Source organism: Equus asinus, chromosome 1 (genome assembly GCF_041296235.1).
Source record: "Equus asinus isolate D_3611 breed Donkey chromosome 1, EquAss-T2T_v2, whole genome shotgun sequence".
Classification (NCBI taxonomy): Eukaryota; Metazoa; Chordata; class Mammalia; order Perissodactyla; family Equidae; genus Equus; species Equus asinus.
Genome location: NC_091790.1, coordinates 105,089,891 through 105,105,151, shown reverse-complemented (window position 1 = coordinate 105,105,151; position 15,261 = coordinate 105,089,891). Strand labels below are relative to the sequence as shown.

Genomic DNA, 15,261 nt, shown 5'->3' with positions numbered 1-15,261 from the left:
TCATAATCACCTGCTTTTTTTTTGCTTTCCTTGGAATTCCTCTTCCAGCTTCTTGAGCCATATGATTGGTTGAATGCTTTGTATAAGACAGTTCTGGAAGAATACAGAAATTCAAAAATATTCACACTGGCTGATAGGACCACACAGGTCACTTTTCCCATCTGCCGTTTACTCTCCGAGTTATATATGATGAGCACACGTTACTTTTATAATCATGAAAATTGTGGAGGGAAGAAGGAGCTCAAGTCCTGTACGCACATGTGTGCGTGTGTGTGTAGGGAGGGGCGTGATTAACATTGACGATAAATTAAGAGTAATCAACGGCATTCAAGATAGCCCTTGGAAATGAGTCTGACGAACAAATTTGCAGTGGAGAATTTCATTAATAATACTCAAGTTGTCATTAAACGTAAGTTCAGATCCTACATTTATTGTGTCAGAAGAAGTTTTTAATTAAAAACTGGTATTTCCAGGGTCAGCCCAGTGGCATAGTAAAGTTCGTGCACTCTGCTTCAGTGGCCCAGGGTTCAGGGGTGAGATCCTGGGCGTGGACCTGTGCACTGCTAATCAAGCCATCCTGAGGCAGCGTCCCACATACAAAATAGAGGAAGATTGGCATAGATGTTAGCTCAGGGACAGTCTTACTCAAGCAAAAAGAAGAAGATTGACAATAGATGTTGACTCAGGGCTAATCTTCCTCACCAAGGAAAAAAACAAAAGCAATATTTCCTGTACATTTGCTATGTCCTATGTTGACTAAAATAATCCATAAGCAATCTATAAATGAAAATTTGGGAGAGTTTATTCTGAGCTAAAATGTGAGGACCATGGCCCAGGGCCTTTCTTCCCGAAGGAAGAAAGGGCACCAAAGAAGTGGGGTGTACAGAGTGGTTATATACCCCCAAAGAGGATGTTTCATATATGATTGAAATGTCCCTTTTACGATAGTCTCGAGACTGCTCTGTTGGCACAGTGATTGATGGACACAGCAGGTAGGTCTGCTGTCTTGGTGGACACAGCAGGGTGGCAGGTCTGTTGTCTTGAGCTGGGTGGTCACAGGTGAGCACAGCAATCAGTTCCTAGCCTGAGGAAAGATTCTTATCCTTAAGGAAATGCCGCTGTCTGGGGGAAGTTGCGCCTTTATCTTAAGGCCATTTGTTCTTGCCATCCTAAATGGTTAAAGCAGATATACAGTGCATCCTAGATGGCCATGTCAGGCCCTTTTGGAAAAACAAAGTCAGGCCGAATTAGGTTTACACCAAATGGCTTCCTCATATACTCCAGTATATCCCATTGCTTGCCATTTCTATTTGTCACATACTAGACAGTAAGCATCTTATAGTACATAACAAGAGGTTAACCTGACTGGATGGATGCGTGATACCATGCATAGCAAGTCAGAATTTCAGAGGTTACTAGTTTATATTTTCTTTTTTTCTGTTTTCTGAGCAGCTTCCTGTATTTCCTTAAAAAGAATTGTCTATTCAACCACAGTTCCACTAAGTAGACACCCAGCAGGTGGTCTGTAAAAGAGCTGTTAGTTGGCAAAAGGAATTTTCCTTTCTTGCTGTAGAGTTAATTTTTAGCTTTAAATTCCTGGTTTGTAAAAATATTTTCAGCACTTAATTTGCAGGGCTATGACTGATCAATATCTGGCCTTATAAATTTTTAATTTTACCTTACCTGTCCCAGTGCTGTAAAGAAAACATTAAAAAAAAACATTTCAACCCTTCTCTGTAGCGGTGAACACCACTGGCTCTCCTGTCTCCTCTCTCCCCTTTGTGCCCTGCCGTCTCCTTTTTATGCCAGATATTGCCTAATAGTTTTTTTCTTTATGATTCTTTGGTCACCCATATCAGAAAACTGATTTATTCTTAAAACTGATACTGAATAATTGTATTCTTTAAAAAACTCAGACTAGTATTAATTAGATGTCTTTAACTAAGATTTTCATAGTTTCTAAATTTGAAACATTTGGGGATTCCAAATCAAGTCAGCTCAGAATTTAAACTTATTTACAGTGAAAGCCAATAGACTAAATTCACGTGTCCTACTCCTCTGTAGCCCCAACTCCCTGTAAAATGACAGACAAAAAAAAATTTACAGACAGAAATTGTAAATCCATAACAGCACTAGGAGTGGGAACAGATGGAGTGACCATCAGCAAAGCAGAGGCTTTCCAGGTTCCAGAAGACAGAAAACAGATGGCGTTGATGGATGAATTAGGGTGGAGGAAGCACGAACCCAGCATACCCCTGAGGGAAGCTGTAAGTAGAGTGTGTTCTTCCCTCCCAGAGTGCTGAAGACACTTCAGGCTCGAGTCCGTAGGAACAGAGAGCAGAAGAGGTAATAGGACGTGGTACTAATTAAAGGAAGATTTATTAAGAGCTAACTGGAAGCCCACCCACACACCTGATGCGGGGTTGGTGAGCCGAGAAGTCGAAAGAAAGATTTCTTGGACTCTCAAGCTCTGGCAATAGTGCTCTTTTATTTAGAGAATAGTGTGGAATAGCATGGGACAGGACCCATGGGCAGGCAGAGCTGGTGCTGCCGCTGCCGCTGCTGCTGCTGCGCACATGGGTGGAGAGTAAGGCTAAATTTAAGGCATAGGTATGTGAGTTATCTCTTTACAAGACAAAGGAAAGAATATGTAAAAAGAGTTGTTAAAATGGTATCAGTGCCGGTAGGGTCTGGTTATTGGGTAGTCCTATAACTTTAGATAAGAATCAAACCAGATTAAGTAAATGGCAGAAGCCACCACCTTAAATATTATCTTCTGCTAAAGACAAAGGAAGATGTTGGGGGGTCAGTTACATGAGGTTGCCGGACAGTAAACAACTTAAGTTCTTGCCTTCCCCCTTAAGAGTTTCCAGAGATAAGGCCATCCCCCCTTCTTCCTGGTGCAGAGAGAAACAACCCCCACAGATGGAGACTTCCTTCTCAAATGCAAATGTCTCTCATCAAAGGGCAAGCAAATTCCACTCCTGGGAGCCTCCTTCTCATCTGCAGCCTAAAATCCTCACCAACACCCACCCCATACAGAGTTTGCACCAGCCTTGGTTCCCATGCTAGTTTTAGAAATCTACTTTCAAAAGAATTTTCTTTTTAAACTCTCAGCCTAAGGAGGACCAGGAGTTCTAATGAAAGGGTGACCCAGGGTAAACTCTCCTTGTTTTGATATTTGGAGAAAGATCCAACCTGTCAACCTATTTTTTGGCCTTGAACCCTGACGTGAAGCATGTCCGTGAAAATGCCAATGACCAGAGAGTCTGCTGCCTCTCCTGATCTGTTAGGGGAGGCAGGGCCACCCAGCAACAGGGCAAACCTGCTACAGTGGATGGGGGATGTAAGAGGAAAGGAAGCCTTGCCATGGTGACATGCAATTATGTAAAATGTAATACAAGATACTATTGCCAGATTAATAAAGGCTATGAATTAATTCACAAAATAAATTAATACATGGGAAAAATGTTCACCCTCTTCATGTAATAAAGATGTAATTAGAAATAATGAGATCTTTTCCCCCAGTATATAATTAGCAGATTTTTTGAAAGAATACCCATTGCTAAGAGGAATGCTGCAAATAGCTGTGTGGCACTTTTGAAAATCACTTGGACAATATGCCTAATGAACCTTAAACAATCCTTTCATTCATTTCCATTTCTCAGAACCTACCTCATGAAAAGCATTTTAAATGTAGAAATAGATGGTCATCCATTATAATAGTGAATAATTCTAAATAGCTGTAATGTGTTGTAGTATTTGGTAAGTAAACTGCTCTACATCTACAGGAAGAAATAGCAGATAGCCGTTAAAAATTGCAGCTGTGAAGTCAACAGCATAGAAAAGCAGGTGTGACTTAAGTGGAAATGGATGTGGAAGACAAACTTGAGTATTACAAGTTAATAACCCTCTCGCCCCACATCTCTGTACTTGACTGGAAGATCCTTGAAATCAGGGACTCTGGCTTGCTCATCTGTGTTCCCACCCACCACCCCCTCCCAATGCCTAGCACAGTATCTGACTCTCAGTAAATATATGTTGACTCAAATATATGGGCATAGGAAAAGGAAACAAAGGAAATCCAAAAAGCAAGTCCAAAGCTCAGAGAAGCCACTGTGCATAGAAAGAGCTAATTTAATAACAAAACATATATTGAAAAGTGGGATTTAACAGATGTCTCCGTGTAAACGAGAGACTATACTTAGATTCTTTTAAAATATTTCGTTTGCTAATGACTGTTTCCTGTTAAACTTTTTGTCAATATTTCTTCTAATAGGTGGTTTGATCTAAGTCGTACTCAGTTAACCAAATGCCCTATTCATTTTAGCTTGGATCACTAAGGCATGGTTAATTCAACTATTTTTTCTGGTTGCATTTTTTAAATTATCAAAGCTTTCGTAGACAATATCAAGTTCATAAATACATCAATAAGAGAAACTCTCTCACCATTACCCCAGGTTCGCTTGGGAGAGGACTTTATGCCTTTGTGCCGCTGCTAATAGTTTTACTCTGACTGGGGGCTGAATATATGCTACATATAGAGGTAGGGACTTCTAGAAAGATGCCTGAAATGTTTGCATGACCATTCTTACTATGTGTATTAGCCATTTTACGTATCCTGTTTTATTCAGGATATTTATTCAGGATACTGTTAGATGGAATACTATCTAACAGTAAAAAAGGTGCATGCATGGATGTATCTCAAAAGGCTTAGTTAAGTGAAAGAAACCAGGCACAGAAGGCTGCATACATTATGATCCATTTAGATAACATTCTGGAAAAGGCAAAACAATAGGAATTAAAATCAGCTCGGTGGCTTCGAGGGAGTGGAGTGGTGGAAAGAGGCTGACCACAGAGGGGCAAGAGGAAACCTTGAGGGGCGATGGAAATCGTTCTGTATCTTGATTATGTGCTTACATGACTGTGTACATTTATCAAAACTCATTAAAAGGAGGATTTTATTGTATATAAATCCGCCTACCTTTAAAGAAAAGGTTAAAGCCAATTTTCAGCACCAGAAATTATTTCACAAATTTAAGGGTAAATAAAACTCGGAGAGAGAGATCAGATGACCCCTAAGTCAGGTCCTTTGTCTTTTAACTCCATGGCATTTTTTTTTATCATAAAGAAATTTTATATATTAAAAATTTATAATCTTTTTATTATTAGGGTTTTGTGCCTTTACCAGTATACAATCTTATCGTCCCAAGAACAAGATCTGTCTTCATTTATTCAAGTCACCCTTTATGTTACCTGAGTATCGTTATTAAATTGTCTTCATGTATATTTTATACAGTTTGTATTAATTTTATTCTTAGTTGTGTGGTCTTTGTGAGTGCTGTTGTAAATTGTGTCTTTTCTTCCATTGTATATTCCAACTGATTGTTTTAAAAAGAAATTTATTTTTTATCTAATACATTGATCATATAACAATTTACCTTTGAAATCTCTTGTTTATGGCAATTTTTCAGTTGATTCCTTTGGCCGAAGTATGCAGTCATATTATCAGTTAATAATGATCATTTGCCTTCTTATCTCTCTTTCTCATGTCCTCAGATACTACTTCCAGAACATGTAAGAGTGATGATAGTGGGCATTCTTATCTTATTCCTGACATTAATGGAAATGCTTTTATTTTATCCTTAAGCATGATGATATTTTTATGGTTTTGGCTTTAAGATAGCCAGTTTCTGTATAAAGGGAACACCAGTAAATTTCTACTTTATTAAGGGTTTGTGTAAGCAGTGAACTTCAAATTTTATCAAATATCGTTCCAGGTCCTGTAGAGATAATCATATGATTTTTCTCATCTGTTAATATGGAATTATATTTACGTCCTAAAATATAAAGCTATTCTTGCATATCTGGTTGAATTCCACCTGGTCATTCTGGTTTATTCTTTTACGGTGCTGGATTCTATCTGGTAATATTTTCTATTTAGAATTTTTACACCATATTCACACAATAGGTCAGTCCGTCTACCTTTCCTTTAGTCTCTTTCTTGGGACTTTGCATCAATGTTAGACCAGCTCTCTAAAAAGAATTAGGAAGCTTTGTCTATGCTCTAGAACATGAAATAGTATTGATAATATCTGTTCTTTAAATAGTTGGAAAAATACACCAGTGATATTATCTGTGCCTGGTAATAAACCTAAATGGTTTTAAATCCCTTTCAAAATAAAATTGTATATCTTGTTTGCTTGGTTGAGTATCTTCTAACTCTTCTAAAATTGTTCATTTTATCCTGAATTCCTGGGTTTTTGCATTGAGCACATGTTCTTAAGTGCACAGGGAGTGTCATGTGTGAGTTGTTTGTGTGAAATACTTGCATTTTGCGAGGGAGTCACTGATTTGGCCTCTGCCTACTTGTGATGAGTAATGGTTTGTGCTGACTGGATAGGAACTCAGCTTTAGTAATGGTAAGACTCTAACGCACTCTTCAGATTAGTGAGGAGGGAAATACTTCCTTTGATCTCTTTATTAACAAGAATCTCTCAGCAAGGACTTTTACCAGCTAATATTTTTGTTAGACTAAAGCCTAATAATAAGCATCTTTATTGTGAAAATCTAAAAAGAGAAAATGAACACTGGAAATATAAAAATCATTGTTTTTTTTATTTTGGTGGGCAAGGAGTGTTTGAAATCTTACTTAGTAAAGTATTCCTTATTGGGTATTGAGAACTAGATTGATTGTTAGAAAACTTATTAAAGTTTGAAATGGAGAGCTTATTTAGAATTTGGATTGGAGATTTGTGTTCTGAAGTGCCTTTACCCACTTCCCGTGTGTGGTACTCTGAACGAGATGTCTCTGACCAGATCCTCTTGTCCTGATCCCCAGAATCTGTGACTGTTGCCTTCTGTGGAAAGGGACTTTGCAGGTGCGGCAAAGTTAAGTATCTTGAGTTGGGAAGATTATTCTGGACTATCCTGGTGGGCCTTGAATATAATCACAAGTGTCCTCATAAGAGAGAGGTAGAGGGAGCTTTTTTTTTTTTTTTTTCCTGCTTTATGTCCCCAAACCCCCCAGTAAATAGTTGTGTATCTTAGTTACAGGTCCTTCTAGTTGTGGCGCATGGGACACCGCCTGAACGTGGCCTGACGAGCAGTGCCATGTCCACGCCCAGGATCTGAACCCTGGGCCGCCACAGCGGAGCACGCCAACTTAACCACTCGGCCACGGAGCCTGCCCCTATCTTTTTTTTTTTTTTTTTTTTTCCTGATAGAGGGAGCTTTGACTACAGCAGAGAAAGCAATAGACTGCAGAAGCACAGATTGTAAGGATGCAGCCAGAGGCCAAGGAAAGCCAGTCTGTAGAGTGGAAGAGGCAAGGCACAGATTCTCCCCCAGAGCCTCCAGAGGGAACCCACCCTGCCGACACCTTGATTTTAGCCCCTTAAGGCTCATTTTGGACTTCTGGCAACCAGAACTAGAAGATGATAAATTTGTGGTGTTTTAAGCCACTATAAATTTGTGATAATTTCTTACAGAGGCAACGTGAAACTAATACAGTATGGGTACCCATTAACTAAACATGAGGGCAGGGACCTAGGCCTCTGGAGTTCAGCGCCGTGTCCGCAGCACCTAGAACAGGGCCTTTCATAACAAGGTAGGCACTCAATGTGCTTTTTGAAGGTGGGAGAGAAAGAAGAGGAAGGGAGGGAGAAAAAAATCAGGTGGTTCCTAATTTAAATGAACATTGCCAGCATGGTGTAGGTGTCTAGTCTCTGGATGAAGCAGAGAAAAACAGTAAGGTTGAAAACTTGAAGCCCACCCATAACCAGATCGATTCTGTAGTATTATTGTAGGACATCACTTTAAAAAATTGAACCATAAAAGTTAGAAAATAATGAAGGAACCAAATAAACCAAACAATTTGAAATTCAAGGATCCCTATCACATTACTTGACGGGGGAAAACATGAATTTGTGCACACACATGGAGAAGTTATATTTTAATTAAAGGTCAGATTCATTCCTCCAAATCCTAGTTTGTAGAAAGTGCCAAGAAGGTAGTTAATTTCACATTTTGCCAAGTGAGTACAAGAAATAAACAATTTAGGGGCCGGCCAGGTGGCACAGTTGTTAAGTGCGCACATTCTGCTTCGGCGGCCCGGGGTTCTCTGGTGCATATGCTTCTTGGTTTTGTTTGCAACCCTTAAGAGACCGAAGACCATTCTTAGCTCACAGGCCACACATAAAGCAGACCAGGGGCTGTAGTTTGCTGACCATCGCAAACATAGTGTTATCAATCTGATGGGTACCACAGTGGTGTCCCAATATAATATTTTTTGTATTTCTCTTATCAGCAAGGTTGAGCATATTAGAACTATTTATATTTCCTTTTCTGTGACTATTCATATTTTTTGCCCATTTTCTTATGGTTGTTGATCTTGTTTATAGTAACTTTTTATAGAGAGAAATTATCTCTTATCTTTGACATGAATTGCAAATATTTTCCTCAGTTTTGTCTTTATCTTTTTACTTTGCTTATAGGTGATTGTGTCCTGTAGAAAGTGTTTTGAGCAGTAAAATTTATCAGAGTTATTTTATGGCTTCAATTTTATTTAATACTTTATGCCTTTTTTTATTCTAAAATTATAAAACAATTTTTTGTGAGTTTTTTTTTCCTAGTGCTTTCATGATTTCATTTTATCATTTAAATGTTTGACCCACTTAAAATTTATATTGGTGTGAGGAGAATGGAGCCAACTTAATTTTTTCCCAGATGGCCAGTTGTCCCAATAGCATTTATTAAATTACCCTCCATGGCCCCCCATTTAAAATGCCACCTTTATTACACACTAAACTATAGTATGTATTTGGATCTGTTTCTGTTCTCTATGTTCCCGTATGTTCTGTATATTCTGTCCCGTTGATCTATCTAGACAGGCTTGCTTCTGAATTCCAGCTCCCTCACTGAATTGCTGAGTGATGGTACTTCATTGAGGAAATAGAGATTCAGTTAAATAAGCAATAGCCCATCTGTCTGCAGCCTGCACCTGTACCCCTGTTCTTTGCGTTACCTTACGTCCTATTACGAAGAAAGAGATGTCCTCACTCCTGTGTGCCCTGCTCTCAACTCCTCTGCTCTACTCCTGGAGGCGCCCTCTCTTTATCGTTAATTTCTGCTGTTAGACGATTATTGTATAAACACCCCTTCATAATAACTAAAAAGCAACCAAACAAAAAGCCTTGTCTATCTGTGGCCCCATTTCTCCACTGGACTTCAGAGTAAAAGTCCTTTTCTGTACCTCCTGTGTTCTCCTTGACCCACCCATCCAGGCTGTGGTTCCTACCTCTCTGGTGAGATGTCTTCCCAAGATCGCTAGCAGCCTCCGTCTTGCCAAATCTAGCAATCAGTTCTCTCTTGGTCTCTTAGCATGTCTCATCTCGGTCTTTCAGCAGGATTTGACAGTTAACTAGCTTCTGTGGCTGTACAGTCACTGGATTTCCTCCTAAGTGGCCACGCCTCCTCCTTAACTAGACTGTTGAGTTGTCTGGGGATCTGTCCTCTGCTGCCTTCTCTTGTCCATCCCCATCTTATCTCCAAGTGAGCCCCTCCAGTTTTGTGACTTTAAATACGTCTGTAAACTGACATTCAAATTTTTGTCTCCATCTCTCCCCTCACCCCAGAGCTCTAGACGAGAACATCCACTTTCCTCTTCCGCAACTCCCATTGCTCAGTTACCCAACACCCAGGCAGCGCTTAGGGGTTCTTTCCCAGACCCCTGCCTCCTCGTCGCTCTCCATTGTAGGTATTGGGACCACCACACATTCAGATATTTTTTAAAAGTTACCCTGGTTTTCTCCCATCCAGTCGATCAGAGAGTCCTGTCAGCTGTTTGTCCAAAAGTATCCCAAGTAGCATGTAGTTGGTTAGGAGAGCTGGGCTGCCTCAGTTTGAGTCCTGGCTCAGCCTTGAGCAAGTCAATTTCTGTGACCCAGATTTCTCATTGTTTAAATGAAGTTAGGATAGTACATACCTCATAGGATTGTTCGAACATGAAATGTGGATCCCAACTAAGTTAATATGCATAGGTGCTCCGTGAGTGCTCAGTAAAGCTTTGTTGTTGTTGTCCCTGGGATGGGTGGTATTAGTAGTGACACCAGTACTGGTTATAGTGGGCGATCTGGTATTCTTGCCATGTGTGCTGCTGCTCTGTAGCCCAAGCCTCTGTCCTCCCTTCATAGACTGTGGAATAGACTCCTTTCAACCGTTGCACCTCTAACTGTCCATTCTTCACACACCAGCCAGGGGAATCTTTTCAAACACATAAATGGCATTATGTCACCATGCTGCTTAAAAACTCTCCAGAGGCTTCCCATTACAGTTATACTAAAATTCAGACCCCTTTCCTGGCCTTCCATACTTTTTGTGCTTTGGCCTCTCCTGCCTCAGTCTCACCTTCTGTACGCTCCCTGTTCCTCGCTAGGCTCTACCCACTCGGGCCTTCTTTGGTCCCTAGAAGGTGCCAGACCCTCTCCCATCTTAGGTCTCTGTACTTGTTGCCTGTGTGTGGAATGCTCTTCCCTCAGAGCTGTCTGGTTCCTTCATAAAATCCCAGTCTCAGCCCTAATGCTGCCTCCCCAAAGGAGTCATCCTCAGCCGTCCTGCTAAAGGAGCCCCTCCCCCCACTGTCTATCTCAGTGCCCCTTATTGTCTTCATTGTCCTGAGTGCTGACGGAATTTTCTTTACGTATGTGTGTGTCTGAAGGTCCAACGTCTAGACCAGGAATTGGGAGCTAAGTTGTGGAATGCCCAATTTTTTAAATGGGGGCAGAAGAGTGTCTCCTTGGTGGGAGCCTCTTTTCCTGGATAGCCCCCTCGAAGTATGGATGTGCAGCCCATGTTTCCAGTTTGGAAAAATGTCTTTGGGAATCTCTGCCTTTTCCATTTCTAAGTCACTGACTACATTTCAAGCTGTTCTGGAGGGAAGAGTGTTTTAACCCAGTCGGTGTAACTGCTAAATGTCTTGCTTTAAAAACACACGCACACAGCTCTTAGGGTATTAATTGATCTGGTAACACCCTGAGTTCATGTGGTGCTGACTGTTTTAAAAATAAAACAGTAGTTATGTAGCCGTGAAATGATTACAATTGCCGGCAAGTAAGGATCACAATAGTGAGAAAGAAGCCATTTCCTGATTTATTTATGAACACCAGCAACAGCATGCTTCATAAACTTGCTTAGACTTGGTATCTTTCAGACTTTTAGTTACTTATCTGAAGTATACTATTAATTTTCGCTCTTGCTGAGCAGTGATAGTCATTCAGAATCTAACGATCATCTCCTTGGTACCCAGGAAAAAGAAGGACTCAATCCTTGATATTAAGTTGAATTGAACTTCCAGCCTCCAAGTGTGGATTCTTTACCATACGCTTCACAGTCCAAGCTGCTTCTGCGAAAATGTTTATGATATCAAATAAGAACAGGATCAGAAATCGCATGTAGGGTCTGACCTCAGTTACACTCCATGTTGACTGCAAGCAGTCTTAAAGGAAGTTTAACGTGTTCGTGCTGTTAAATGGATAGCGAGAGTATTGGATTTTACTTTCTGAAGACTTTTCCGTATTAGGCAAACAGGCATATGGGCATGATTTCTGGGTGTGGCCTGGGCAGTGCCCAGCTCTTGGGTGGCCTGTACAGCCAGTGTGTGAGGCACAGACCCACGGCAGACTGTCCTTCCCAGACTTGTGATCGAATCTCTAATAGCAACAGCTACTTTATGTCAGTACAGCCTAAGGCACCCCCCAAGGTTAAGTCAGACTGCAAACATTTGTTTCTTTGTGCATTCAACACATAGGTACCTAATGGCTGATTTTACCAAGCCAGGTTAGTGACATGAAGTGTAAAGTAAACCAGATAGACATGGCCCCTGCACTCGAGTTGCTTCTGGTGTAATAGGGAAGAAGACCCATATTAAATAATTAACACACTCAGGCAACTTCAACTGTGATAATGGTTATGAAGGAAAAGAATCAGATCCTATGTGAGAGCACAAAGCAGGGGAGAGCCTTAGTTTAGGTTGAGAGTTTCAGGTAAGGCTGAGACCCAAAAACTGAGAGGATTTAGCCAGATAGGAGAAGAAGATGCCAAATGGAGGAAACTGCACGGCCAAGGCCAAGGCAGAGAAGAGCGTGGGAAGCGCGCTGAAGGAGACCAGTGCGGGTCTGATGCAGCTGCGCTGTGGGAGGTTTGCACAAGACTGACAGGTGGGCAGGATGGCATGTGGTCCTGTGCACCTTGGGGAAGCCTTACTATGACTGGAATGAGTCAGAGATGCTGAGAAGGAGGGATGCAACCCCTTCGAGCCTCTAGTGACACAGTCTCCTTGCTGGGGCTTCCACACAGACTCCTTGTTTGTTGTGACCTCACCACCTCTTTTTCTAAGGCCTGGGACCAGGGCCAAAGGTAACTGGTGCCATTAGTGGACATCACCAGTACAGCTTCTGGAGGAATCTGGTGTTTCCACGCTGAGCACGTAAATGTAGTAAACAAAGGCACGTTCTGAAGAAGGTCAGGGCACGCTAGATCCAGGTGTTGAAGTTAGAATGGCCATCCACCCCAGGATCCACACACAGTCGGGTAACATGCTGTTTGGAAGCTGGGGTATACAGTATTGGATTCTGTTTACAATTCTGCTCCCAGATTGTTGGGATCAGGTTTCTTTTGTAAACCGGCAGTAAGTACACCTTTTAATTGGCAGTGTTTCTTTTGGTCAGTTGTTTATTACTAGAATTAGAAAAAACATCTCTTTGATTATTGCTAATATAAGTTAATATGAAAACAAAGTGATGATTTAGCCTGTTTTCATAATCTGCGTGATTGTATTCTGATACAGCTAATACTCCATTATTGTCAGCATGTGGTTGCACTGGGAAATTTTCACTTGTAGTCACAGCTCATTACTGAAAACTAACTTTTATAAGAGAAAATGTCCTCAGCCCTTTGCTCAAACTTCCAGTTATAAAATAAATAAGTCATGGGAATGTAGTGAACAGCATGAGAAATACAGTCAATAACATTGTAATAACTTTGTATGGTGACACACGGTCACCAAACTTACCATGGTGATCATTTTGTGATGTATACAAATATCAAATCACTATGATATACACCTGACACTCTAGGAAATTGTATGTCAATTATACTTCAATTAAAAAGAGAGAAAAAAGAGGTATGCCCTTGAGTCATATACTTGTTTTATTGCCATGATGTTCTCTGATAAGTGGTTCTTCCTCGAAAGGAGCACACTCATTTGCCATCTGTTTAAAATCACCAAAGAATGAAAACTAGTATCTTGAAGCCTAAGGACATCGTATCTCTTTCCTACACTGGAATTCTGAAGAAGAACGTACTGAACATCACTTATGTTTTCATTCTTCTCAGATTCTTCTTAATCCTTTGGTGAAAACTCTGTGACACAAGATGGCCGCAAATAAGCCCAAGGGTCAGAATTCTTTGGCCTTACACAAAGTCATCATGGTGGGCAGTGGTGGTGTGGGCAAGTCGGCCCTGACTCTTCAGTTCATGTATGATGAGGTAAGTGCTGATTTTGGATATGGCTATCCATTTTGATGATGGATATCAAAGTTTGGGCTTTCAGAGAGTATTTCTCTAGCTTAGTTTTGGTGCTATTTTGGATGGATTCCTTGAAAGCTAATAATATTTTTTTTTCCATTTTTAAATTTAGAGCCAACATTTGTACATAATTCAATTTAACAAGGAAGAACTCAAGGTTCTTAAAAACCTTATGCTTTAAAAAACAGAGCAAGACTGGAAACAGTACCTATTTTTGAGCAATCTAACTTTGGCTTTTTTATTTTTAGTGTTTAGTAGAGATTCCCACCTTAAATTAATAGAACCTAATTGGTGGATATATTACCTATTTGAGACCTGAGGTTAACATACATAAGATGTCCTTTAATAACTTCAGTGAAAAAGTCAGTTATTGTGTGCTTGGCGTGTCGCCACAGTCCCCATTAAATAAGGAAAGACTGTGTCCCTAAATATAATTACTAGACAGGATACAGATTTGTGTGCACATAATTATATTAGACTTGACTGCCCAGAGTTAAGGTCTCAGGCTATTTACAGCAATATGTTCTTTCCCTGGAGGACTATTAGCAAGTCTAAGTGATTTAAGAGTTGGTAATCCAGTTTAAGCATTTCTCCTCAATTCTTCTTCCTCCCAATAGGAGCATGGTTTTATGGTTACTCTTTCTTTTAATCCTCAGTAACAGTCCTGCATGGTAGGTGATGATATCCCCATTTTACACAGGAGAAAACAAACAGAACCTCAGAGAGGTTAACCAACCCGCCCAAGAGGAGTGATCTCTGTTGAGCAACCAAGTGTTAAGCCTGGTCTCTGACAAAAAATACTGCAGATTTTTACCACTCCATGTCTCTTTCTGTTGCCTGCTCATCAGCATTTCTTTCACACACACAAAACTCTTAAATCCATCAGTTGTCCTGTTGATGAGTGTGATAAAAAATTTGTAGCAAGAGGAGATGAAATGGTGCTTTAAATGATATTACTCATTTATCTATTCAATTCTGTTTTCCATACTCATTTCCATATTGATTTTACTGGCTAGTCTTCTTCCAAACTAATCCTTAAATCAGTCCCTTTCTTGACAATAAGGAGGTCAAAAGTAAGAATATTCACATGCCTGACATTTGATGAATTGTTAAGCTTTCATTTAATATTCATAAATATGCACTATTCATTTAATATTCATATTATCTGATATATCTGAATATTTATATTTATCATAAATATTCATAAATATTTATAAAATATTAGCATGTAAATATCATAGAATGTTCTGTAGCTTTTACAGTTCCAGATACACCATGTTTATTTTTAAAAATAATTATTTATTGAGCATCTACCATGTACCCAGCGCTGTCCTGCACTTTGGAGATACAGTAATGAGTAGGAGAGTCAGGGTCCCAGCTCCCAGGAGTTAAATTCTAGGAGGGGGATATAGACATTGAGCACATATATAAGAAAATATCAGATAATGAAAATAGTTTTAGAAACTAATTTAAAAAAGACACAAAATGTATGTGTTATACATACACACATGCTAACAATGACACACTGAGCAAAAATATCAAGGTCAGAGTTATGGTATTCAAGATAGAAGTGGCAATGTAAAGTTATTTAATTGTACTATTTAAAAAAAGTCAGAAGTTTGGGGAGAAATCTCAAAGTTCAAGATTTAACATTTACTGAGTAGTATAAGCCACTGC

At 39.9% G+C, this 15,261-nt stretch overlaps 1 protein-coding gene across 2 annotated transcripts in view; it reads left to right on the top strand.

Annotated features, from left to right (window-relative positions):
* Window positions 1-15,261, top strand: part of RALA (RAS like proto-oncogene A) — a 72,593-nt gene that overhangs the window by 41,205 nt on the left and 16,127 nt on the right. For both annotated transcript variants that reach the window (XM_044770714.2, XM_044770718.2), the window contains one exon: window positions 13,393-13,545. In XM_044770714.2, the coding sequence (XP_044626649.1) occupies window positions 13,432-13,545 (114 nt within the window). In that variant the 5' untranslated portion in view covers window positions 13,393-13,431. The remainder of the gene's footprint in view (window positions 1-13,392; window positions 13,546-15,261) is intronic.